General features: G+C 38.4%; 1 protein-coding gene across 1 annotated transcript in view; it reads right to left on the bottom strand.

The window, feature by feature from the left end:
• The window catches only part of LOC132156691 (adhesion G protein-coupled receptor A3), a 132,794-nt gene that overhangs the window by 81,243 nt on the left and 26,525 nt on the right, over positions 1-25,026 (bottom strand). Inside the window, exons 4-8 of the mRNA XM_059565634.1 lie at positions 18,308-18,379; positions 18,092-18,163; positions 16,761-16,924; positions 13,793-14,006; positions 1,263-1,427 (exon numbers count right to left, since the gene is read on the bottom strand). Of these exons, the coding sequence (XP_059421617.1) occupies positions 1,263-1,427; positions 13,793-14,006; positions 16,761-16,924; positions 18,092-18,163; positions 18,308-18,379 (687 nt within the window). The remainder of the gene's footprint in view (positions 1-1,262; positions 1,428-13,792; positions 14,007-16,760; positions 16,925-18,091; positions 18,164-18,307; positions 18,380-25,026) is intronic.

Below are 25,026 nucleotides of genomic sequence, written 5' to 3'. Positions count from 1 at the left end.
CCCTGAGGTAAACAAACGCTTCACTTTTAAATATCGGCTTCCCGGCCAGTGTATAATCGTTAGGCAATCAAAACATACATTGATTCTCGTGGAAAAGTGAAAATTGTGGGTCATGACTCCTTTAAGTTCAATTTGTGGTCCTATTGTGGTTTACACCGACCACAATCCACTAACTTTCTTGGATCGAATGCGTGGCAAGAATCAAAGAATTATGAGGTGGAGCCTTATTTTACAGCCTTTCCACCTACAGATTAAACACATTCGCAGCAAAGACAACTTAATAGCTGATGCTCTTTCCCGGCTGTAAGAGAGCTCCGTAGTGTAGAGTATATCTTCTCTCTCTTGTTTTGTTTTTCTTTTTCTCTCTCTAGTTTTCTCTATGATGTCCTAGGGCCCGGGAGTCTTAGAGTGAAATGAAGTGGGGATTGTGGAGATGAGTATTAAAATTTGTTGTAAATGACATTATATCTAAATGGTGGTTTTTGTGTTTTTGTTTTTTTTTGTCGGTTTTTTAGACCACCTCCTTTTGGAGTGGGAGGTGTGACGACCTGGAGTCTTCAGATCCTATTGGATGGCGTGTGACAGTTCCTGATTGGTCTTGTTAATTGCTAATTAGTACCATTATATAAGTGTGTTACCTATTGACTAAGGGAGGCACTCTGTGGGATTGTTTCTCTGGAGTGGCTCTGGGTTTCAACATGTAAGAGCTTGTTGATTATGTTCCCCTTTGCATTTCTTATATCATGTAGTTAAAGTTTTGTTGCGAGATTTATTTTCCTTGTTTTATATTACCCTAGACTTATGTTTATTATAATCATTAACTGCTGTTGTATTAGTTTAATACAATAAAAGTAGTTGCATTAATATCCTCTGTTTGATCTCTCTTTTATGTTGCGGCTTTAAAACGAACAGGTCGTAACACTACTGTCAACTGACCAAAGTAATTGTTTCCCCATACTATCAGAGTCAATGGCTACCATCAACTATTTGGTTGCCAATATTCTTCAAAATGTTTTATTTTTTGTTGTTGGTAGCCATTGACTTCCCTTGAATGAAAATATCCTTTGGAAGTCAATGGCTATCATCAGCTGTTTGGTTACCAACATTCTTCAAAATATCATCTTTTGTGTTCAAACTCATTCAGGTTTGGTATAATGAGGGTGAGAGAATGGGTGAACTGTCCCTTTAAGCTGGCGCTCTGGTGAATAACATCTGTGTCTATGTGTGATGTTGTAGATGGGCGTCTGTAGCTGCAGACACACCTGAATTCACCCTTGTTGCTACTGACCCTCTCGGCTCCACAGTACACCGCCGTCGCCTCCAGCACCATGATCTCCATCCCGATTGAGCTATTACCACGAGAACTGGTCACGTGACACTGCCAATTACCGGAAACGCCGGCATCGATGTTGGCCAGGATGAGCTCGCTGCGAAACGAGGGTGAGACAACACTGAGCCAGTTTAACACAGAGACAGTCGAGAACATGAGCATTGTGTTTTAATTATCATGAAAACGGCTTTCTTTCTTTATGAAATGTACATTTTTGCATCTGTTTAAATAATACATGATGCACATTTTATATGTATGAGTGGTTGTTTAATTAAAAAGCAAATCAGTGATACTGAGCAACAGCAAATACAACCCGAATTCCGGAAAAGTTGGGACTTTTTTAAAATTTTAATAAAATGAAAACTAAAAGACTTTCAAATCACATGAGCCAATATTTTATTCACAATAGAACATAGATAACATAGCAAATGTTTAAACTGAGAAAGTTTACAATTTTATGCACAAAATGAGCTCATTTCAATTTTGATTTCTGCTACAGGTCTCAAAATAGTTGGGACGGGGCATGTTTACCATGGTGTAGCATCTCCTTTTCTTTTCAAAACAGTTTGAAGGCGTCTGGGCATTGAGGCTATGAGTTGCTGGAGTTTTGCTGTTGGAATTTGGTCCCATTCTTGCCTTATATAGATTTCCAGCTGCTGAAGAGTTCGTGGTCGTCTTTGACGTATTTTTCGTTTAATGATGCGCCAAATGTTCTCTATAGGTGAAAGATCTGGACTGCAGGCAGGCCAGGTTAGCACCCGGACTCTTCTACGACGAAGCCATGCTGTTGTTATAGCTGCAGTATGTGGTTTTGCATTGTCCTGCTGAAATAAACAAGGCCTTCCCTGAAATAGACGTTGTTTGGAGGGAAGCATATGTTGCTCTAAAACCTTTATATACCTTTCAGCATTCACAGAGCCTTCCAAAACATGCAAGCTGCCCATACCGTATGCACTTATGCACCCCCATACCATCAGAGATGCTGGCTTTTGAACTGAACGCTGATAACATGCTGGAAGGTCTCCCTCCTCTTTAGCCCGGAGGACACGGCGTCCGTGATTTCCAACAAGAATGTCAAATTTGGACTCGCCTGACCATAAAACACTATTCCACTTTGAAATAGTCCATTTTAAATGAGCCTTGGCCCACAGGACACGACGGCGCTTCTGGACCATGTTCACATATGGCTTCCTTTTTGCATGATAGAGCTTTAGTTGGCATCTGCTGATGGCACGGCGGATTGTGTTTACCGACAGTGGTTTCTGAAAGTATTCCTGGGCCCATTTAGTAATGTCATTGACACAATCATGCCGATGAGTGATGCAGTGTCGTCTGAGAGCCCGAAGACCACGGGCATCCAATAAAGGTCTCCGGCCTTGTCCCTTACTCACAGAGATTTCTCCAGTTTCTCTGAATCTTTGATGATGCTATGCACTGTAGATGATGAGATTTGCAAAGCCTTTGCAATTTGACGTTGAGGAACATTGTTTTTAAAGTTTTCCACAATTTTTTTACGCAGTCTTTCACAGATTGGAGAGCCTCTGCCCATCTTTACTTCTGAGAGACTCTGCTTCTCTAAGACAAAGCTTTTATAGCTTATCATGTTACAGACCTGATATCAATTAACTTAATTAATCACTAGATGTTCTCCCAGCTGAATCTTTTCAAAACTGCTTGCTTTTTTAGCCATTTGTTGCCCCCGTGCCAACTTTTTTGAGACCTGTAGCAGGCATTAAATTTTAAATGAGCTAATTAAGTGGATAAAAGTGTAAAATTTCTCAGTTTAAACATTTGCTACGTTATCTATGTTCTATTGTGAATAAAATATCGGCTCATGTGATTTGAAATTCCTTTAGTTTTCATTTTATTAAAATTTAAAAAACGTCCCAACTTTTCCGGAATTCGGGTTGTACAAGACAAAGGTTATCCAGACTCAGCTTTGCATTATTAATACGCTGTAAAATTTCCACCTGCATTTCTACAACATTTTCGAGGGAAATATTGAGGGACGTGAACGATTCATGGATGCAAACGCTGGCTGTGGAATAGTAAGTGGCTCAGGGAGCACGCACAAATCTTTCACAGTAAAAATGATTAGAGGCTCAGAGAGAGAGACCGTGACTGCTCAGGCCCGTAATCCCACACACACACTCACTTACACAAACACTTGCACATGCACACACACACACTCACACTTATTCACTTACACACACACTCGCACATGCACACACACACACACACACACACATACATACTCTCTCTCACACACACACTCACACACACACACACATACTCTCACACACACACACACTACAGTTCTCCTCTGTAGTGAAATGTTGACTCTCTTTCCTGAAATATTGTCAGTTCTCATTCTGTGTGCGAGTGTGTGGAGGCTGATATTTAACCCTCATAGATGAAACTCTTTCAGAGCAGACAGTTCTTCAACTTTAGAAGTGAATGCACAGTAGGCAAAGCGTATGTTGCGACTAGTCTAGATTACTGCAATAATTTTTATTACAGTATATCTAAATCTCAAATTGCATGACTTCAGTTTGTCCAAAACGCTGTGGCCAGCCATATTTTGAAGTGTCGTAAACATGAACACATCACTCCAATTCTTAGATCCCTACACTGGTTGCTGATTTGTCAGAGTACAGATTTCAAAATTCTCCTCTTCGTATATAAATCCCTTCATAACCAAGCTCCAGTCTATCTATCTGAAGTAGATAGATAGACCGTCTAGAAGCCTACGATCCTGTGACCAGGCTTTGTTGGTGGTCCCTCAAGTGCATTTGTTTTCCTTAGTGTACTGACTACTGTGATTATGTAAAATTTTTAAATGGGTGGTTTTACATCATAGTCTGGTCTGTTTTCTGTGTATGGGGTAAAATTCTTGCTCTTCTGTAAAGCACTTTGGTCAGCCTGGTGGCTGTTGTAAATGCATTATACAAATAAAATTGAAATTGACTATGAAGTTGCTAGGTGGTTGCTGGACTGTTTGTGTAGTTGCTCGGGGTTGAATGAATTCTGAATTTTTAAAGTCAACTTTTATGTGATGAAAGTCGAGTCGAAGTTCACATGGCTTTTGCTCCTATAACAGCTAATTTTTATCAGTTATTCTGTTTTTAAGTCATTATTTCTCACAGATTTCTGCTCGTTCTAAATCAGATACAGGAAAAGTAGCACAGTAAATATTACTTTCATATGAATGCATTAGTGAGAACGATTGAAGTGAAGTGACATTCAGCCAAGTATGGTGACCCATACTCAGAATTTGTGCTCTGCATTTAACCCATCCAAAGTGCACACACACAGCAGTGAACACACACACACACACACACACACACACACCCAGAGCAGTGGGCAGCCATTTATGCTGCGGCGCCCGGGGAGCAGTTGGGGGTTCAATGCCTTGCTCAAGGGCACCTAAGTCGTGGTATTGAAGGTGGAGAGAGAACTGTACATGCACTCCCCCCACCCACAATTCCTGCCGGCCCGAGACTGGAACTCACAACCCTTCGATTGGGAGTCCGACTCTCTAACCATTAGGCCACAACTTCCATTGTGTGTGTGAATTAATTCTACCTGGCAGCGTCTCTCTACTAGTAGTGAAGTTGTGGGATTTAGTTATTAAATTGATTGCTGTTTCACTTTTTTAACGTTAGTTAGTTTGTAGTGGTGTTGTTTGAGCATAAACAATATCTGCAAAGTTGCAGCGCTTAAAGTTCAATACAAACGGAGATATCATCTTTTAAAATTCTGGCAGATTAATGCCTACAAAAATGGCTGGTAAGATACTACACCAAGCTTCTTCCCGTGTCCGGTATCATCAAACCCAGATAAACCTCGCCCCCGGGAACATGCAACAAAGTGGGCGAGGCCATGTTGTGCTGCTTTAGAGAAGAGGAAGAGAAAACTAGGAGTGCACATAAAAATCTGTGCATATATGAATAGCGATTCTGTCTTCTAACAATTCTAATGGATTCACAAAATCAATGTTCTAAAGCAGCGGTTCCACTTATTTTTTACAAAGGAATGAGAAGCGTTATAAATGCACTTGTGTGTGGTTGCTGTGCTGTATTAAAGCTTTAATCAGAATAAAACTGTATATTAAGGGCTAACAGAAGCAGTAGCATTTACAAACAACAGCATATCTAAATGTATGAGACCACAACAAACAAACATACCATTAAGAATATGCTAGCACAGGTTCTGTGCAAACCTCTTCAGTAATATTATCTGCATCTCAATCGGGCTCAAATTGATAAGCAATACAGAGGACGTCATTGTTTACATTACAACCGGAGCACATTCTGAGCTTGAGCTGGGTGGGATGTACAGACGCACTCTAGATGCGATTTTGCCAATCACAACACACTGAGCCAGCTGACCAATCTCAGCCCATCGTATATTTCTGAGGGAAGGGCTTCATAACAACAGGAAATAATTTGAGGCGTTTGTCAGAGAAGGGACAGATCAGTGTGGAATAAACACATGTTAGACTGCACGCCATAAACACAATCAAGCCTAGAAAAAAAAAACATTAAAACAACCCTTTAAGAAATATGTGCTTGAACTTTTCAGTTGACAGAACAGTGTTGATAATACATTTTTCGCAAACAGTGCATGATATACAAGCTAATGCCTGTAGTCTATGTGTGTGCATTAAAGTGCAGCAGAGTATTAGATTAATACGGCGATTAATTTATTTGTAAATTTAACTGTTTGGAAACAGAGTGTAAATGTGGAAGCATTTCAAAGATTTCTTATCCTGTTGCGCCCTCTATAGGACTAGCGACTAGTTGAGGTTAATACAATGTGATAGGGTGTAACTAGGATGTTCTATGTGGTTCCAAGTGTGTTGTTAAGTGGTTGCGTACTGGCATGGTATGACAACTATTCACTCTTTTCTCCAATGCAATTTCAGGAAAAACATTTAAAAATTTGAACAAAACATAACAGAGATCTCCATTAATGTGAGCTATGAAAAAGCCATGCCTAATCAGTAATAATTTTTTGAATTTTAAGAAGTTTTTGGGCAAACTACTCATTTAAACATTGACCACATCATCTCTCCTCTTCTCTCAGTCTTTCTGAGATATAATGAGTTCTAAAGTCTGTGCAGAAGGAGTTTGTGGTTGGTCTGTCAGCACGTTCACAGCTGCAGTGATTCACTTTCTTGAGTTCAGACTCAACGAGCGACTTACATCATACTGAACCGAGTTCAAAACCAGCCCAGAGTCTCCATCATACACATCATCATCATCTCCACCACACGGCATCAAAATTAACTTTATTTACTTTATACTAGATGGTTTTTTTTTGTTTAATATCGTGATGTACTTATTGGACTTTAGGAACCACCCAGAACAATCTCATAGCAACACCCAGGCATCCACCCATATCAAGTTTTCCATGTACTACTCACATTTTCCTCAAATTAAAAATACATGTGTGCATCTAAACAAGGGAAAACAAGCAGCAATGAGAACACAAACACATACAGTGACCTACATTCCCACAACAGAGCTCTGTTGTCCAGCCGTCCACAATTGTCTCCAAAGCAACCAATTACTAACCGCATAGCAACACCCTGACAACCACCCTCAGCACATCATTGCATAGCAACCCCTTGGCAGCCATATACAACACATTACAGTATAGCAACACCTTGGCAACCACCCAAACACAATACTGCATAGCAACACCCTGGCAACCACCCACAATGCATTATTGCATAGCAACACCTCTGAAATCACCTAAAACACCCTGACAATTCTTCCATGCAGCTCATAATGCATTCATCATTTCCTCTATCAACAGTATCAATGACAAATCAGACAAGATTTTTTGAGTTTGCTTTCAGGTTGATCTAAAGTTCGTCTCCGGTTTCAGCCCAAGCATGAGACACTTACTATTTCATCAGGAAATTATGCATGTTCCTCTAAAGGTCGAGCAAATGTTGGCCATTTATTAGAGTCTCTGCTCACCTCTGAGGCTTCATAAGATCATGATGATGAACTGAGCACAGGCTTTATGGGATTACAGATGAGTTACACACTTGTCTGCACTGTATAAACAGCGGGTTATGTGAGACAGTCAACAGAACAGAAAACATGAACATGACAAAAGTTTATTTGAAAGGTTTTACTCATAGAAACAGAAAAACAAACATATTAATGCACTGAATGAATATATTTGCTAGAAAAACAAAGTTTGCTGCAAATTTAATTACTAATTGAGTTTTGTGTGTCCATCAGGTCACTCAGTGTATCTGTCTGCTGTCTGTCCTCCTCTCTATTCTGTCTGTCCTCAAACCTGAGCGACAGACACAAATCCTAATCAGACAAACAGAGCCATAACGAGAGAATTAAACTCCCGTTGCCATGGTTACCAAATCACCCGAGAGCCAATCAGCACAGAGAGTCAAAAACCATCAGAGAGAACAGAGACTGTGTAAGTGTGAGCAAAACAGAGAGTCAAAAGAAATATTTATCCTCATGTCAAGATTAACCCATATTCAGTCCCATTTGCTTACTTGATTCTGTCAAGCCAGACATATGGAAAAAGTAAGAAATATGCCTTTTTGTTTTAAATGAAACAATTTATTGAACCTTAAAAAGTTTGCATATGTGTATCATATTTGATGCATTAGATTTTCATTGGTCATATAGTGTGATATGGTGAGAATATGGAGGAAAAAAACAGCTTAATTTTAGTCAAAGGCAAATATGATTGAGAGATAGGGAAACAAACGCTCCTCAAAAGATCCTGAGGATCAGATTTGAGACTCTAAAACATGATTGATGGAGAATCAAGTAAAGCTGAGCTGCTTCAGTCCAGTAAGAGTTCATCTGGAGATATTACTGACCTTATTCTCACCTTTACTTGATCACAATCAGACAAGATCTGACACGAGCTGAAGCTGGACGCTTGTACAGTTACACTACTCTAACTCTAAACTATCAATCAGAGACTGAAGACATGAGGAGATTGAGTGTGAAACATGTTTAACAGCAGCGTTTGATCATTTAGAGGCTTTGTCTATCAAATAGACCTTATACTGTACATTTATGGTCTTATTGTGAATAATTCATTTCAATGCATGACATTTTACTGGAAAAAAAGGTATATAACAACAAGCAGATTCAGAAATGTATAACCACAATCTGCTCTTAAAATCAAACATTTAGAGCTCTGGAAAATCTGTGTGTAGTTTCTTCAGACACATGTCATTTACACTGACGCTTTAATAGCAGTTTAGAGCAGAACATAATGGAGGCTGTATATTTTTACTGTAGTACAGCGTCCTGCGGGATCTACCGCACTAACTCACTTCATCAGCTCTGTGTGTGTGTGTGTGTGTGTGTGTTTTGGTTGGCCGGTGGAGTCAGACAAGGCTGTTCCCGTCTCTTTCTCTCTCCATCTCTCTGGCCAGATGATCTCAGCTCTGCCAAGAGCAACATTACCGTGTATAGGTTCCACTTGTAAAGCAGAGCAGCACCGTTTGTAAGTACAAGGAGAGAGCAGCCATTAATTGAGGGCTTCATCAGAAGAAGAATGTCAAGAAATCCATCACAAGCTTGCAGGAACGACTCTTGAAATGAGCAACGGATAATAGAGAGGAGGAACGAGAGTCAGTCCTGACACACTGTGAGCTGTCAATCAAACACATCACATGAGCAAACACAGCGGAGAAAGAACCACGAGTCCTGAGCTTAAAAGTCCTTGAGCACTTGGAGAACTGCTCTGTATATTTTTCTACACTCCCCATACGTAAATCTAATATATAGATGCTCTATATCTAGAGTGATATTGCCATATATGTTACCTATAAAAAGGTCATATAATTTTCACATACTGTAGGTTACAAACATTCTCTGGATGGAGGAAGATATAACTTTATGACGTGTATAAAATCCTCACTGTAATATTTTCTATGTATTGTACGTGTTAACATAATTTTTCATATGATATTATATGTAGCAACCATATATGTCAACACTGACAAATAGTTAAAAAAATATACAATGCCATAACTATTTAGTGCAGAAATCTGACCTTGTCATATATGACTGTCAAAAATGCATCGCATCAAGCTTATTAATTTGTTTATGTTAAAATCTATATTTATGTAAAAAAATTTGCTTGCAATTCAAATACATAAATCATATATATTGTGTTTGAATGTATAAAAATGTGGCTGTGGTTGTCATTTCTGCTGTGGTTTGACTTTTTACACTGAATACCTCTGGAAAATATTAAAGAATATCTGATTATGGAAGCATAAAGCTGGACCAGTTCAGTTTGAAGTGTAATATGCAAAGTGCCCTTATAATATGTAAAGTGTCCATGACAGGTGAAGATATTAATGTTAATGCAATTACTCAAAAACAATTTAAATACAAATACAACTTAAGTCTTGCGTGTACGTGCATTTATAGTGCACTGAAAATGGATAAAAAAGTGTAGACTATTCCTATTTAAAATCTAAAATATAAAAAAAAAATGCATTTCCATTTTAATTTTGCTAATTAGAATGCATTCAACTGTTTATTTAATTGAAATGTTAATTCTAGCAAAGGAAATGAAAATGCTCATTAAATTATTAAATTTGAATTATCAATTTGTCACCGGATGCCACACAAACAGCTATGGTAAATATAAAATCAAATACACAAATTGTTCACATAATACTAATATTTTGCATACTGCAATTGAAATGTAACACTTCCATATACAGTATATTTTATAAGACTAATTCTAGCTAAAATTGTTTTATATCCAGTGAGGCTCTTAAACACAGCTTTAATCTGGATGTAGAGTAGTGTTTAACTAATCTATCTGCTTCACCTCACTTTCTAATCAAACTTCAGAAACGACGCGCTCAGCTAGTCCTGAGATTAGGAGTGAAATCCGAGAGGGAATTTAGTGCGAACAGAACGAGTCCGGACTGCAGAGCAGATGATTCACATGACGGCTGAATGAGTAAGTGTCTCCTCTACATACTAATAATCACACCAGTTTACTAACGAAGGGAAATTAGCGCTGGTGAGAAGTCGAGGAAACACCAGTGCTCCGGCCCGCACCGAAAACTGCTTGTTGACACTGGGAACAGATTTCTGTCGGCACTTCATCAATATTTATGCTCAGACGCTACTGCGTGGTGAGAGCTAGTTGAAATAATTAACCGCCACATGGTTCACTTTCACACAAACTGTGTCTGTGTGTGTGATGGGAAATGAAGAGAGCCGGAGGAAGAGGCACGGTGGTCTGTCAAATACTTGAGAGTCAGCATGTGGCACATTATCGCCCTTATTACCACGCAGCATATGTTTTGTTAAACGCGTAAAACCTGCCGAACTCTAGACGAGTGTTTGCACACTTGTGCCAATCCTCTGCAGGGACCTACGCAGCCAGCGCAATTCACTCATGTCCTTTCAGATCACTATCAAGGAAAAGGTGTGTGTCCCATTTTTATACTGCCTTTAACTATCATTTTTTCATTATTGACACTGTTGTCCTAATGAATGTTGTTCAGTTGCTTTGACGCAATGTATTTTGTTTAAAGCGCTACATAAATAAAGGTGACTTTGACTTTTATATCTGTGTTATTTCATATGAAAAGGTTACTGCTGAAATCCTATTTTTCCACTTCATGCGTAAAGTACCAGACCGTAACCGTCATAGAAACACATTTCCAATAGCTGATTCTCTGAACTATTACTGTACCAACAACAGGGTACAGGACTCTTTGCAACACCCAAACAGGACTTTGCAACACCCAAATTACCACACACACACACACACACACACACACACATATACATATATGCTCATCAAAGCGGTATTTATTTGATTAAAACTACAGAAAGACAGTAATATTGCCATATATTATTCAAATTTGTAATACTGGTTTTTATTATTTTAATATACTTTTAAAATATAATTTATTTCTGTGACAGAGCGCTGAATTTTTATCAGCTATTAATGTAGTCTTCAGTGTCCCACGATCCTTCAGAAAACATTATAATATACAAAAACACATAGAGGGGCATTTTTGCACCAATATTTAGAATTTTAGGGCATAACTGCATTTATGGAGTAGTTGCCCTGCATTATATTTGTCAACAATCAATTGTATGAAATGTAAGATGACGTTCAGGTCTGGGGGTTTGGCCAGTGCGTTAACATATTTAATTGCGTTATTTTTTTTATAACTATTTATTTAAGTTAATGTGTTAAACTGATAGCTCTAATATATATTTATAGTGACTGAATTTATAAATGGGATATTGACTCATTCACTCAACTCATTCCTGACAGTGTTGCCAAGTCCTTGGTTTTGCAAATGCCTAAAGATAGATATATGTACTTGAAATATATTTACTTTTCTGAGAAATGTATCATAAATGACATGAGCTTATGACTAAAATACGAACAAATATCTGCCAATGGGCTCAGAAAAATTCAAAGTGAACACTATTGACAGATATTGGTTCCTGTTTTAAGCATACTTAAAAAAGTGCTACTTTGACACTGTTTCCCTGGGTTGTAGTGACACAAATGGGCTGATTTTTACGCAGACCTGGCAACCCATTTAAGAATGCTGGTGTTACGGTTTAACTGGTTACCGTGTTATCTGGTGACCAACTTCCTGGTTTATGTCTCCGCTGCAGATGTGCTGGAACGACGACAGCAGATACTGCGATTCTGAAAGCACAAACTGACGTGATATTAAGTGTCTAATAAACGCAGACATGCTCATTGCATGATTCTGATATTCTTGTAACGATTTCAAGTTATTAGTATGATCGCCCGTTTCACGGCTGAAGTAAGTAGGATAAACAAAAATAAATAAATAAAGTACGCCTGTGTTGGCACGGGTTTCAAACACGCGCGCCGCGAAACAACGGTCACCGACCCACCGAGCTATCGATCTACACCGAATCAACTCCAGATCTCTAGATTCAACACAGGACTCTCGGCGTCACATTGTGCAGCTGCTGAATCAATGTTTACCTATTATGAAAATAAACCATAGCAGAACACTGACTACATTTTATGGTTTATGATGTTAAAGAACATTTCATGACGTCTCAGACAACTGTACATTTGTGGCTATTGTGGTTTAATTATAAACGCTATCCTTAACTTATATTTACCATAGTAAAAACATGGTACATTTTCTTTAGAGACTGTTGTTTTATTTGATTATACAAGTATTTTAAATATTAGCTTTATTTAAATAAAAATTTGTATATAAATGTAATACTTTGTACCTTGAGACTTGCGTTCAACAGCCAATTACTTAAAAAATATAAACGGCATAATTTCGAATATATTCGCAAACAGAAAATTCCGTTTATATTTCATAATAATATTTAGTTGTATAGTTAATATTTCAAATACTTGTATAATCAAATAAAATACCAGCTAGTGAACGCAGATAACAAGTTAACACGTTTATAAAGTAATGATCATACGCAGCATTTCCGCTAGCATAATCTTATACGTTTATACTTCATTCAAATCAAGTCACGCTTCCAAAGTAATGCTACGAGAATAACGGCAAGTTACATTCATGTAATGAAACAACAGTCTCTAAAGAAAATGTACCATGTTTTTACTATGGTAAATATGAGTTAACGATAGCGTTTATAATTAAACCACAATAGCCACAAATGTACAGTTGTCTAAGACGTCATGAAATGTTCTTTAACATCATAAACCATAAAATGTAGTCAGTGTTCTGCTATGGTTTATTTTCATAATAGGTAAACATTGATTCAGCAGCTGCACAATGTGACGCCGAGAGTCCTGTGTTGAATCTAGAGATCTGGAGTTGATTCGGTGTAGATCGATAGCTCGGTGGGTCGGTGACCGTTGTTTCGCGGCGCGCGTGTTTGAAACCCGTGCCAACACAGGCGTACTTTATTTATTTATTTTTGTTTATCCTACTTACTTCAGCCGTGAAACGGGCGATCATACTAATAACTTGAAATCGTTACAAGAATATCAGAATCATGCAATGAGCATGTCTGCGTTTATTAGACACTTAATATCACGTCAGTTTGTGCTTTCAGAATCGCAGTATCTGCTGTCGTCGTTCCAGCACATCTGCAGCGGAGACATAAACCAGGAAGTTGGTCACCAGATAACACGGTAACCAGTTAAACCGTAACACCACTACTGTTTGTCACCACATTTAACTAGCTATGGTTTGTTGGAAACTACTTCAGCAGTTGGAGCACAAACAGACTAAGGAAAGTGGTATTATTGTGTCTAGAATATGTGACCCTGGACCACAGAACCAGTCATAAGGGTAAATTTGTTTAAATTGAGATTTATCTACATTTATCTGATACATAAGCTTTCCATTGATGTATGGTTTGTTACTATAGCACAATAGATATTTGAAAATCTGTAATCTGAGGAATCTAAATATTGAGTCCCTCTCACCTGGTAATGAGGCAGCAGTCGTGAATGATGCTGTCCTCCACGTATAGCCCTCTATGCTCCAGCGTGTGGACTAAACGCTGCTCGTGGCTCCAGGACAGTCTGACGGATGGGTCGAGGAACGAGGCGGTGCACTGCAGCGGCAGACGGTCCCCGCGAAACACCAGCTGCCTCTGGGTCGGGATGAGCTGCAGGACGGGGAGCTCCAGGGGGCCGTCTGAAACACGGATCATGGAGATACAAAATCAAGCGGGGAGTTGACGTAGAATAGTTTTGGGCGCAGTGACATACCAATCTACTCTGAACAGCATGTCTTTCATTTAAGGGTTAGTTCACCAAAAAATTAAAATTAGGCTGCGTTTTACTCACCCCCGAGGCATCCTAGGTGTATATGACTTTCTTCTTTCAGATGCATCCATTCGGAGTTATATTAAAAATCGTCTTTGATCTTTCAAGCTCTATCATTGCAGTCAACGGGTTTTGCATTGCTTCAGTCCAAAAGAAGTTAAATAAAAATCGTCCATCCATAAAAAAGTGTCTCACACGGCTCCAGATATTTTTCTTAAAAAACGCATCGATTCGCTACAGGAGGCCTTTGTTCACCACCTGGAACCGAGTGGGACACTTTGTTTTAAGGATGGGCGCATTTTATTTACGGTAACTTCTTTTGGGTAAAGCAATACAACACCCGCTGACTGCAATGATAGCGCTTGAAAGACCATATAACTCTGACTGGATTCATCTGAAAGAAGAAAGTCATAGAAGGGAGAAAAGGGAGAACTAACCCTTTAACTCTTTCCCCGCCAAACACAGAATTTTCCAGAGTTTAATGTCAATCCAGTACTGCATCTTTGCTCTGTTTATACTACTGAATATGATCCACATGTAATATTTGATTTAAAAAAAAGCCATTTTCTCAGCTTTTTGCTCAAAATGTTGAATTTTTTAATGAGTTGATATAAAAAACATTGCATGTTCTGATATTCATACAAGAAAATATTCTGGGGCCCATGGCATTTTAGTGAAAATCATCAACTTTTTTTCAAGCGTTGGTGGGGAAAGAGTTAATTTAATTAACTAATTAATTCAACCAAGTTCCAGTGAACTAGTATACATATGCCAAAAAAGGCCAAACAAATCCCTGGTGAGGTACCACTCATATTTACATTTAAATGTTTTAAATAATAATAATAATAAAAACTTTATAGTGTTCCTAATCCTAAAACTCTGTCACATTAGGTTCTATAAATTCATAACTATCTGAAACATGCACACAACCACGGAGAACAGATGGATGAGCACAATCAGTGGACATGATGTAGTGAACAGTGTGACATATTACACTTAGATTTTTAACCATAAAAAAAAACGTCTATAATAATTGAGTTCAACCAAGGAATGACATGAACATCTTGGATGACATGGGGCTGAGAAAATTATGAGGAAATTTTAATTCAGAAGTGAAGTAATCCTTTAATCTGTACAGCGATATTTGATGCCTAATCACCTCTCTTTTCAGATTTAGGGATCTGATGACAATACTTCATATGCAGTTGACTCCCAAATGACTCCCAAATTTTATTGAGCAGAGCCTCAGGACGGGATACCGTTTAAGTGAGCTACTGAAGTTAAAGCTGTGAAAATAACCACTATATTGCTATAAAAGATGATCCAGCTGTGCCACAAATCACTCTGCCAATTCACCTCCATATAACACACACATACCACACACTACAGCATTATGAGTTCTTCTGCTGACATTAAATAAAGCAATATGCCACCAGAGGCCATGAGATACACAACTGTTACTTAAGAGCACTTAACAAGAGCTGGCACACTGAATGTAAAGCACAGAACAGCAGCCACAGCACTATGATAAAACATCCATGTGTGTTTTTGTCTATAAATATTTACATGTATCTACAGCTAATGTGCAGTGGCAGATATATTTTACAATGACTGTGCACAAAGCTCAACCAAAAACCTAAAATCTATTTATCAATGCAAATGCTAATGCAAATGCAAAAAAAATCAAAATAATAATTGAACAAAAAAAAATGTGGGGCGTGTTTGTGCAATAATAATGTTTTTTTTTTTTTAAATGCAATTACATTTTATGTAAACAAGGCCATTCTATTAACATTTATTTTCACTTTCAGGAGATGCATGTAGTATTTGCAACACTTTAACTGTTTAACCGTTTAAATGTTGATGTGTTTATGCGTCACCTGATTTTCTGAATTGTTTTACTGAATTTGAGCGAAATGCATGCTAAAAAAAGAATGCACACAACACATGGAAATACAAATTGATCAGTAGGCATAGTTCATTCTTAATTAATATATTCTTACTCAAAAATGTGGGCATGTTTGTGCAATAATATATATTTCTATTAGTAATAGTGCAAACTGTGGGAAAGAATAAAGGTTTGCAACAGCAAAATAAATAATAAAGTAATTACTTTAGTGCATTGCATGCTAAAATAATGCACACAGCAAATGCAAATATAATGTTATCAGTGTGCATGACTTGTTCTTACTAAATCCATTTTTACAGAAAAAATGGGGTATGTTTATGCAAAAATAGTTTTTTTCTAAACATTAACAGTATTACAACATTAAAATTCAACTTTTTCATGATTTTATTTAATTTATTAGAATTATTTTTTTTCTGCATTAAAACCAGGCTAATTTAACGATTCGATTTTTTTTTTTCACTTCAGAGAAAAAGCATCAATCATTTTAACTGGGAAAACAATTTTAGGGTTGCATTTGTCAATTCAAACTCCTGTGATTCAAATGAGGCTCGTTATGAATTATGTTGATTTCCTTTAATGAATTTGAGTGAACTGGTTGCCAAAATGCAAACACAACGTCACCAGTGGAAATCATTCATTATTCCTTGAGATAATAGATCAGATATTTGTTTAATGTTTTTCCACGAGGTCTGGTGAACTTCAGTGAAGTCTTACCACAGGTGAGCTGCTGCTCCTGAAGACTGTGCAGCTCCAGTCCATGAAGACGAGTCGGATACATGCATACGGATTCATTCCCCAAACGCACCGCCTGAGATCTGATCCACGACAACAACCAGCGCAGCTGACAATCACAGAACAGATAGTCTGTGCCCACGTGCCTGAAAAACACACCACCACAGCCCCTCCATCACTTATATCACACTGCAGGAGAACGACATCTGAATAATCCCTCCACACTCTGGGTTCAGCCTGTTGGGCCATTTTATTAGGTTGTTTTTAATATTTTTAATATGCTGTCTATAAATAACACCATCCATCTAGTATTACTCTGACTGGACTGACTGAGTTTCTGGTCACTCTAGTTAGGCATCGTATGCAATGGAAATGCACTGTATGCCAGTATATCAGTCCATTATTTGCCCAGCGCTGGGTTGCATAATAACCCAAGTTGGGTTGTATTTAATCCAGCATTTTTTAGAGTGTACTGTCTTCTCTAGAGCTGTTTATGAATAATAAAGTTTTGATCTAAATGTAATTATTTGCAAACCCACTCCGGAGTTCAGATCTAAATTAAATGATTCGCAAACCCTAACATAGTTTCTGATCTAAATTAAATGGTTCACGAAGCCGCTCTGAAGTTCCAATCAAATGCACACATAGCAAGGTTTTAATAATAATAAATAAAAATAAAACAAGTAGTTAGAACAGGAAAATTATAGAGAACATTAGTGTTAGTTGGTCTCTTTTTTACAAAAGAATATCGGGTATTGGAGGATCATTTTTTAAATAAAAAGAAAGCAAGTATTGTAAAGAGTGCAGGAGTTAAAGGATCAAGTGATTTGTTTATACGAATAAATACAAAGAAAACAAATACATAAAATAGAATTAGAATAGAGCGTACTAGAGTTAGAGGGTCAAATAAAGATGGAAGAGATGTGTTTTTAGTCGTTTCTAGAAGATGGCTAAGGATTCATTCCAGCAGGAGGGAACAGTTCATGTAAAAGTCTGTGAAAGTGATTTTGTGCTTCTTTGAGATGAACAATAAAGTGACGTTCACTTGAAGAACACAAGCTTCTAGAGACACATCACTCTGAAGTAATGAATTTAGGTAAAGGGGTGCAGAGTCAATGTAAAAAAGAGGAAATGGGAGAAGCGAATAAACACAAAACAGCAGAACAACTTTTAACTTTAGTATTCAACTGAAATGCTCTTTTTGGACTGGAAAGTACGTTTTTGAGCTCTGATATGTACAGTAGTTTTCCACAGTACAGTGTTCCTCATATTATGACCCATTTAAACAGCTGAAAACAGTGCAGAGATCTTACAGCGCTCTGAGAGATGGGACATGTGCGAACAAACCCTCCGGCAGTGTGGAAAAGATATTCCCAGACAAATTCCTGAAAAACACACAGACGTTACACACAAACCTATCCCACAATTCAAAACTGATAGCAGTAAAACACAGCTAGAACATGAATTATTAGTGATAAACTGTTCCCTGTGCTCAATAAAGATATATAAACAGAGAGAGAGAGACTCACAGTTTGGAGAGACGGCCAAGGTCAAGAAACATATCAGCAGAGAAACAGCCAATCCTGTTGCTGGAAAGATCCCTGAGGAAACACACACACACACACACGCACGCACACACACACACACACACACACACACACACACACACACACACACACACACACACACAGTCTGTCAGCTGAGATAAATGATCTGACATCAAACACCAAAAACTTCAAACTAGCTTCAACACTGTAAAAAATGATCTGATCAAAAAGTTATGATAACTTATATATGTCATTAAATCAGACATAATAAAATGTGTTTTGAAATTTCAACTCAATTGTTTGAGTTTTCAATCTTCCAATTTAGGTTCATAAGTTACTTCAATGAATCACAAATTCCAGGTGCTTGAATGAACTTGCCATTTTAAATTGAGTGGAAGACAGCTCTTTGCGCATGTGCGTGCCTCGAGACGAACAACACTGTTGAGTGTTAATAGTCACATCCGGGACATTTGCTCGTGTGCGCACGCCAGTGTCAAGTACCCACAGTCAGTGATGGTCTGGGGTGCCATGTCAGCTGCTGGTGTTGGTCCACTGTGTTTTATCAAGGGCAGGGTCAATGCAGCTAGCTATCAGGAGATTTTGGAGCACTTCATGCTTCCATCTGCTGAAAAGCTTTATGGAGATGAAGATTTCGTTTTTCAGCACGACCTGGCACCTGCTCACAGTACCAAAACCACTGGTAAATGGTTTACTGACCATGGTATTACTGTGCTCAATTGGCCTGCCAACTCTCCTGACCTGAACCCCATAGAGAATCTGTGGGATATTGTGAAGAGAAAGTTGAGAGACGCAAGACCCAACACTCTGGATGAGCTTAAGGCCGCTATCGAAGCATCCTGGGCCTCCATAACACCTCAGCAGTGCCACAGGCTGATTGCCTACATGCCACGCCGCATTGAAGCAGTCATTTCTGCAAAAGGATTCCCCACCAAGTATTGAGTGCATAACTGGACATAATTATTTGAAGGTTGACTTTTTTTGTATTAAAAACACTTTTCTTTTATTGGTCGGATGAAATATGCTAATTTTTTGAGACAGGCATTTTGGGTTTTCATGAACTGTATGCCAAAATCATCAGTTTTAAAACAATAAAAGACCTGAAATATTTCAGTTGGTGTGCAATGAATCTAAAATATATGAAAGTTAAATTTTTATCATTACATTATGGAAAATAATGAACTTTATCACAATTAATTTTTACACAGCTAATTTTTTGAGAAGGACCTGTAGATTGTATTTTATTTTGTGTTTTTATTAATCTTGATTGTTCACAACGCACATTCATGCACAGAGAGCAGCAGTCAGGTAAATAAAGATGACATAATTTTTATTTTTTGGGGGCGAAATAACCCTTAAAACAAATTGTTCACCTGAATTGTTATTTACTCATACTCATGCCATTCCACAGACATGTAAACATGTATGTCACACAGGATTGGAACCACATGAAGATTAAAAAAAATGATGACAGAATTTTTGGGTAAATGTTTTGAGTAAACTAGTATTGTATTGTAACTGATACTTGTCTCTTGACATTTCACTTGTTAATAATAGCTTTGATAAATGGATGTGAAATGATTCTGCCCCCCCCCCCATTTTTATAGGAGCACTTTTGTGATGCTGCAAGTAGGAGTGGATTTCTTGCTTAGCTGGAAACTGCAGAGAACCACGTCTTGGCATCCTAAAAAAAAGAAAAAGACTACTTCCTTCAAGGAGGTCCAAACGCCATTGGCACAGACTTTGTTCAGTGATCAGTAACATATATTCAGCCAGGGCCGTCCTTAGGGGGGTGCAACTGGTGCGTTCGCAACGGAATTCGCACTTGAGGGGTAAACGGACTGAATGCCCCACCACGGGACGCTCCCTTCTTTGCACCTTCGCATCAGCTAAGTATGACCCTGCATTCAGCTTTGATGGTAATGAATGAGATGCTGTGGTTTAAGCAGCTAAATGTAAGCACTATAAACCTAATAAAATTCAAAATACATATTGACAAAATAAGAATTTGCACTGATTTGCTTTGACTATATGTTAAAAAAATTTAAGAATATGTTTAAATGTATTGAAAACACTGTAATTGTAATTTTATAATTGTAAACGCATTGATTTGTGGATTATTTTATATATATGTATGTATGTATGTTTTTTTTTGTTTTTTTTTACTTGAACATTGAACACCTGAACACATTTTGACACATTCTGACACCATGCTGGATTTACAAATAAACTCTTTCAGTGTTTTAATGTACTCTGTAAGTAATGTACATATTTCACACTTTTGACAGTGGTATTTTAACTCTAAAACGGAGGGAGTCATATATACATTTCAAGAGTGTTAAATTTGACTAAAATTGAGTTCAATGTACACTGGCGTTTTTGCTGTGCTGGGTGCCTCATTTTTCCATCAGACAAGATGAGTCGGCTTGGCGTGAACAAGTTTCTTTGGCAATGAATGTTTGGGGCTTACCCTCCTTGTGAAGGGTGTCAATGATTGTCTTGTGGACAACTGTCAGATCAGCAGTCAACCCCATGATTGTGCACAACCTTTCTTTTTATCTTAGCCTCATTATGTGACCTGCACCCAACTGAAGTTTGGTACCAAAAAAGTATTGATTGCAAGTTTGAGATGATTGAAGTGTTTATGTATAGCTTGTATTGGGTTAACATTGGTTTTAATAATAAAAAAAAAGTTTTGTACTCAAATTTGTCTGTTTTTATAATTAAGTTAAAACAAGACATTCTTTTAGATCATCTTAACTTGATACCCTAATTCAAAGACATTACTTAATTGAAATTACTAAGTTGAACCCACTAATGGGGATAAGTTAACAGAATGCTCTTTACTGAGTTCACTTTATTTTGAACTTGCATAGCTAAGTTGAAACAACAATAATTGTATAGTCATGTTGACTCACAGAAGGCAATTCACAGCTTAACAAGACTCAAAATAATGAGTTAAAACAATTCATTAATCCATTTTGTTTTTAATTGAAATTTTGAGGCAGCTGCTTAACTTATGATTTTAAGTAGAACCAGGTAGATCTTTTTTACAGTGAAGTATTTGATATCAAAAAACATTTATTCCTGATTATCATGTGACTGAATAATTTACTCAGCCTACACTTAATTTTAATAAAGTATATAAAAGTTAGATAACTAAAATTAAAGCTATTTAAAATAAATAAATTAAAGATATATATTTTTTTTTACAGTTTTTGCCCCTTGCTTGAACACTGTAGACCCATGCTTAGACTAAAGTAACACAACTTGAAGCTTTTGTTACCATACCTCAAACACATGTACCCATACCTTAAACAAAAGCGCTGCTTTGCACTCTAGTTGCAATTCTGCAACACACTTACTCCTTTATGCAACACACTTGGTCCTGCATACTACACTCTATTTCATACATACGACACTTCGTTCAAAAATGAAATCTCAGAGTGCCGTTTGGAAAACACATGTATCCAAAATACAATACACATCGGGTAACTGCTACCACTAACTGAACACCAATCAGCCAGCTACAAAAAGCCCTCAGTTTAGCCATTTCAAGAACTTTGCAAGCATGGATGGAGGGAGAGCAAGAGGAAGAGGAAGAGGTGGAAGAGGAGGTCGAAGAGGCCATGCACGGACCCCTATTTCTGATGCTATAAGAGCAACTTTGGTGGACCATGTCATCACCATGGCCTGACTGTGAGGGAAGCTGGGCAGAGAGACACCCAGACGCCCGCATGTCTCTTCTGCAGGCAATGGAAAAGACCTGTGACGACATTCAGGTGACAGCAATCCATGGATGCTTTCCACATGCAAGGGGATATTTTCCCTGCTGCCTAGCGGGAGAAGACATTGCTTGCGATGTCGATGAGGCCAACAGACGGCGGGAAACATGAGCCCACGAATGCACAATTGCCATGATTTTCTGTGTTTACAGTATAGTGTTTTTTATATTATTATTATTTATTTTTTTGCTTTATCTGAATTCATGTTACTGCAATGTACAGTGCTGCAATGTACAGTCGTGGCCAAAAGTTTTGAGAATTACATAAATATTAGTTTTCAAAAAGTTTGCTGCTAAACTGCTTTTAGATCTTTGTTTCAGTTGTTTCTGTGATGTACTGAAATATAATTACAAGCACTTCGTACGTTTCAAAGGCTTTTATCGACAATTACATGACATTTATGCAAAGAGTCAGTATTTGCAGTGTTGGCCCTTCTTTTTCAGGACCTCTGCAATTCGACTGGGCATGCTCTCAATCAACTTCTGGGCCAAATCCTGACTGATAGCAACCCATTCTTTCATAATCACTTCTTGGAGTTTGTCAGAATTAGTGGGTTTTTGTTTGTCCACCCGCCTCTTGAGGATTGACCACAAGTTCTCAATGGGATTAAGATCTGGGGAGTTTCCAGGCCATGGACCCAAAATTTCAACATTCTGGTCCCCGAGCCACTTAGTTATCACTTTTGCCTTATGGCACTGTGCTCCATCGTGCTGGAAAATGCATTGTTCTTCACCAAACTGTTGTTGGATTGTTGGAAGAAGTTGCTGTTGGGGGGTGTTTTGGTACCATTCTTTATTCATGGCTGTGTTTTTGGGCAGAATTGTGAGTGAGCCCACTCCCTTGGATGAGAAGCAACCCCACACATGAATGGTGTCAGGATGCTTTACTGTTGGCATGACACAGGACTGATGGTAGCGCTCACCTTTTCTTCTCCAGACAAGCCTTTTTCCAGATGCCTCAAACAATCGGAAAGGGGCTTCATCGGAGAATATGACTTTGCCCCAGTCCTCAGCAGTCCATTCACTATACTTTCTGCAGAAGACCAATCTGTCCCTGATGTTTTTTTGGAGAGAAGTGGCTTCTTTGCTGCCCTTCTTGACACCAGGCCATCTTCCAGAAGTCTTGGCCTCACTGTGCGTGCAGATGCGCTCACACCTGCCTGCTGCCATTCCTGAGCAAGCTCTGCACTGGTGGCACTCCGATCCCGCAGCTCAATCCTCTTTAGGAGACCATCCTGGCGCTTGCTGGACTTTCTTGGACGCCCTGAAGCCTTCTTTACAGGAATTGAACCTCTTTCCTTGAAGTTCTTGATGATCCTATAAATTGTTGACTTAGGTGCAATCTTAGTAGCCACTGGTGGCTTGCCTGTGAAGCCATTTTTATGCAACGCAATGATGGCTGCACGCGTTTCTTTGCAGGTCACCATGGTTAACAATGGAAGAACATTGATTTCAAGCGTCACCCTCTTTTTAACATGTCAAGTCTGAAACAAAGTAAAGAGGCCGCACTATGCATATAAAACGTTTATTTTGCACAAACGCGTCTCGGCGTGTGCCTTCTTCAGTGTGCAATCAGGAAAGCTTGTAACCAATCTTAAATACCCACACCCATTGTCATTGACACACCCATCGTCGTCATCATCATCAAAAGTGATACCAGGACCAATGGTGTCGCTATATACTGCAATATAATACACATAATACATCAAGAATTTTAACACATTCCATACACATGTATGTTAACCTGCATTTATAGGAAACAGCTTAGTGACAGATCTTCATTCATCCCGTGCGGGATGCAAGTATTCAAATTAAAAATATGCCAAGCCTCTCGCTGCAAGAGGAGGTTCTCACGGTCTCCACCTCTTGGAGGCCGATTGACCAGCTCCAAGCCCATAAATTTGAGCATGTTGGCATTATGTCCCACAGAATTAAAGTGTCTTGCAACTGATGATTTATCGTCATTCTTTTTGATGGCACATTTGTGTTCGAAAATTCGGGTTTTCAATTGTCGCTTTGTTTTGCCCACATAAAGTAAACCACAAGGACACGTTAGTAGATACACAATAAAAGTTGATAGACATGTGATTCTGCCCTTTATTTTATACACCCTGCCTGTTTTTGGATGTGTGAAGGAATTTTCTGTGATCATAGAATTACAAGCAGCACAATTCAAACATTTGAAATTCCCGTATGGTATTCTAAAGGGAAAAGGCGAGTGAGTTGGCGCAGAAAGGTGCGAGCGCACTAGCTGATCTCTGAGGTTGGGTGCACGTTTAAAGCAGCTGCGCGGCGGATCTTGGAACGTGTCGCCCAAGTTCGGGTCACTACTTAGACTGTGCCAATGGCGATATACAATATTCTTTAAGTTATTTGAAATCTGACCATACGTGGATACACAAGTCACTGCAGTGTTAGCGTTATTCTTATCAGTCCGTTTGGTCAACAGATCAGTACGTTGGATGCTGCGTGCGCGTTCCAAACAGTCACGTACTAAATTATGTGTGTATCCCCTGTCAATAAATCTTTGACATAATTCATTTGCTTGTCGCTCAAACACCTCATCATCATCACAAATACGGCGTACTCTTAATAGTTGACTGTAAGGCAAACTGCGTTTGAGAGCAGGTGGATGGAAACTCTGGAAATGTAGGAAGGAGTTACGATCCGTTTCCTTACGATAAATTTCAGTGTGTAACACATTCTCTACTTTCCTTACCAAAACATCCAAAAAGGGCAAGAGCGTATCGTCATGGGTCAATGTTAATTTGATTGCTGGCAATCTCGTATTAACAAAACCATGAAAGGCAGACAATTCCTCTTTTGAACCCGACCACACAAAAAAAATATCATCTATGTATATGTACCACACTTTTAATTGTTGTTTAAAAGGATTATT

Source organism: Carassius carassius, chromosome 14, assembly GCF_963082965.1.
Source record: "Carassius carassius chromosome 14, fCarCar2.1, whole genome shotgun sequence".
NCBI lineage: Eukaryota > Metazoa > Chordata > Actinopteri > Cypriniformes > Cyprinidae > Carassius > Carassius carassius.
The sequence above is the reverse complement of the archived record's forward strand: the minus strand, read 5'-3'. Positions and strand labels throughout refer to the sequence as shown.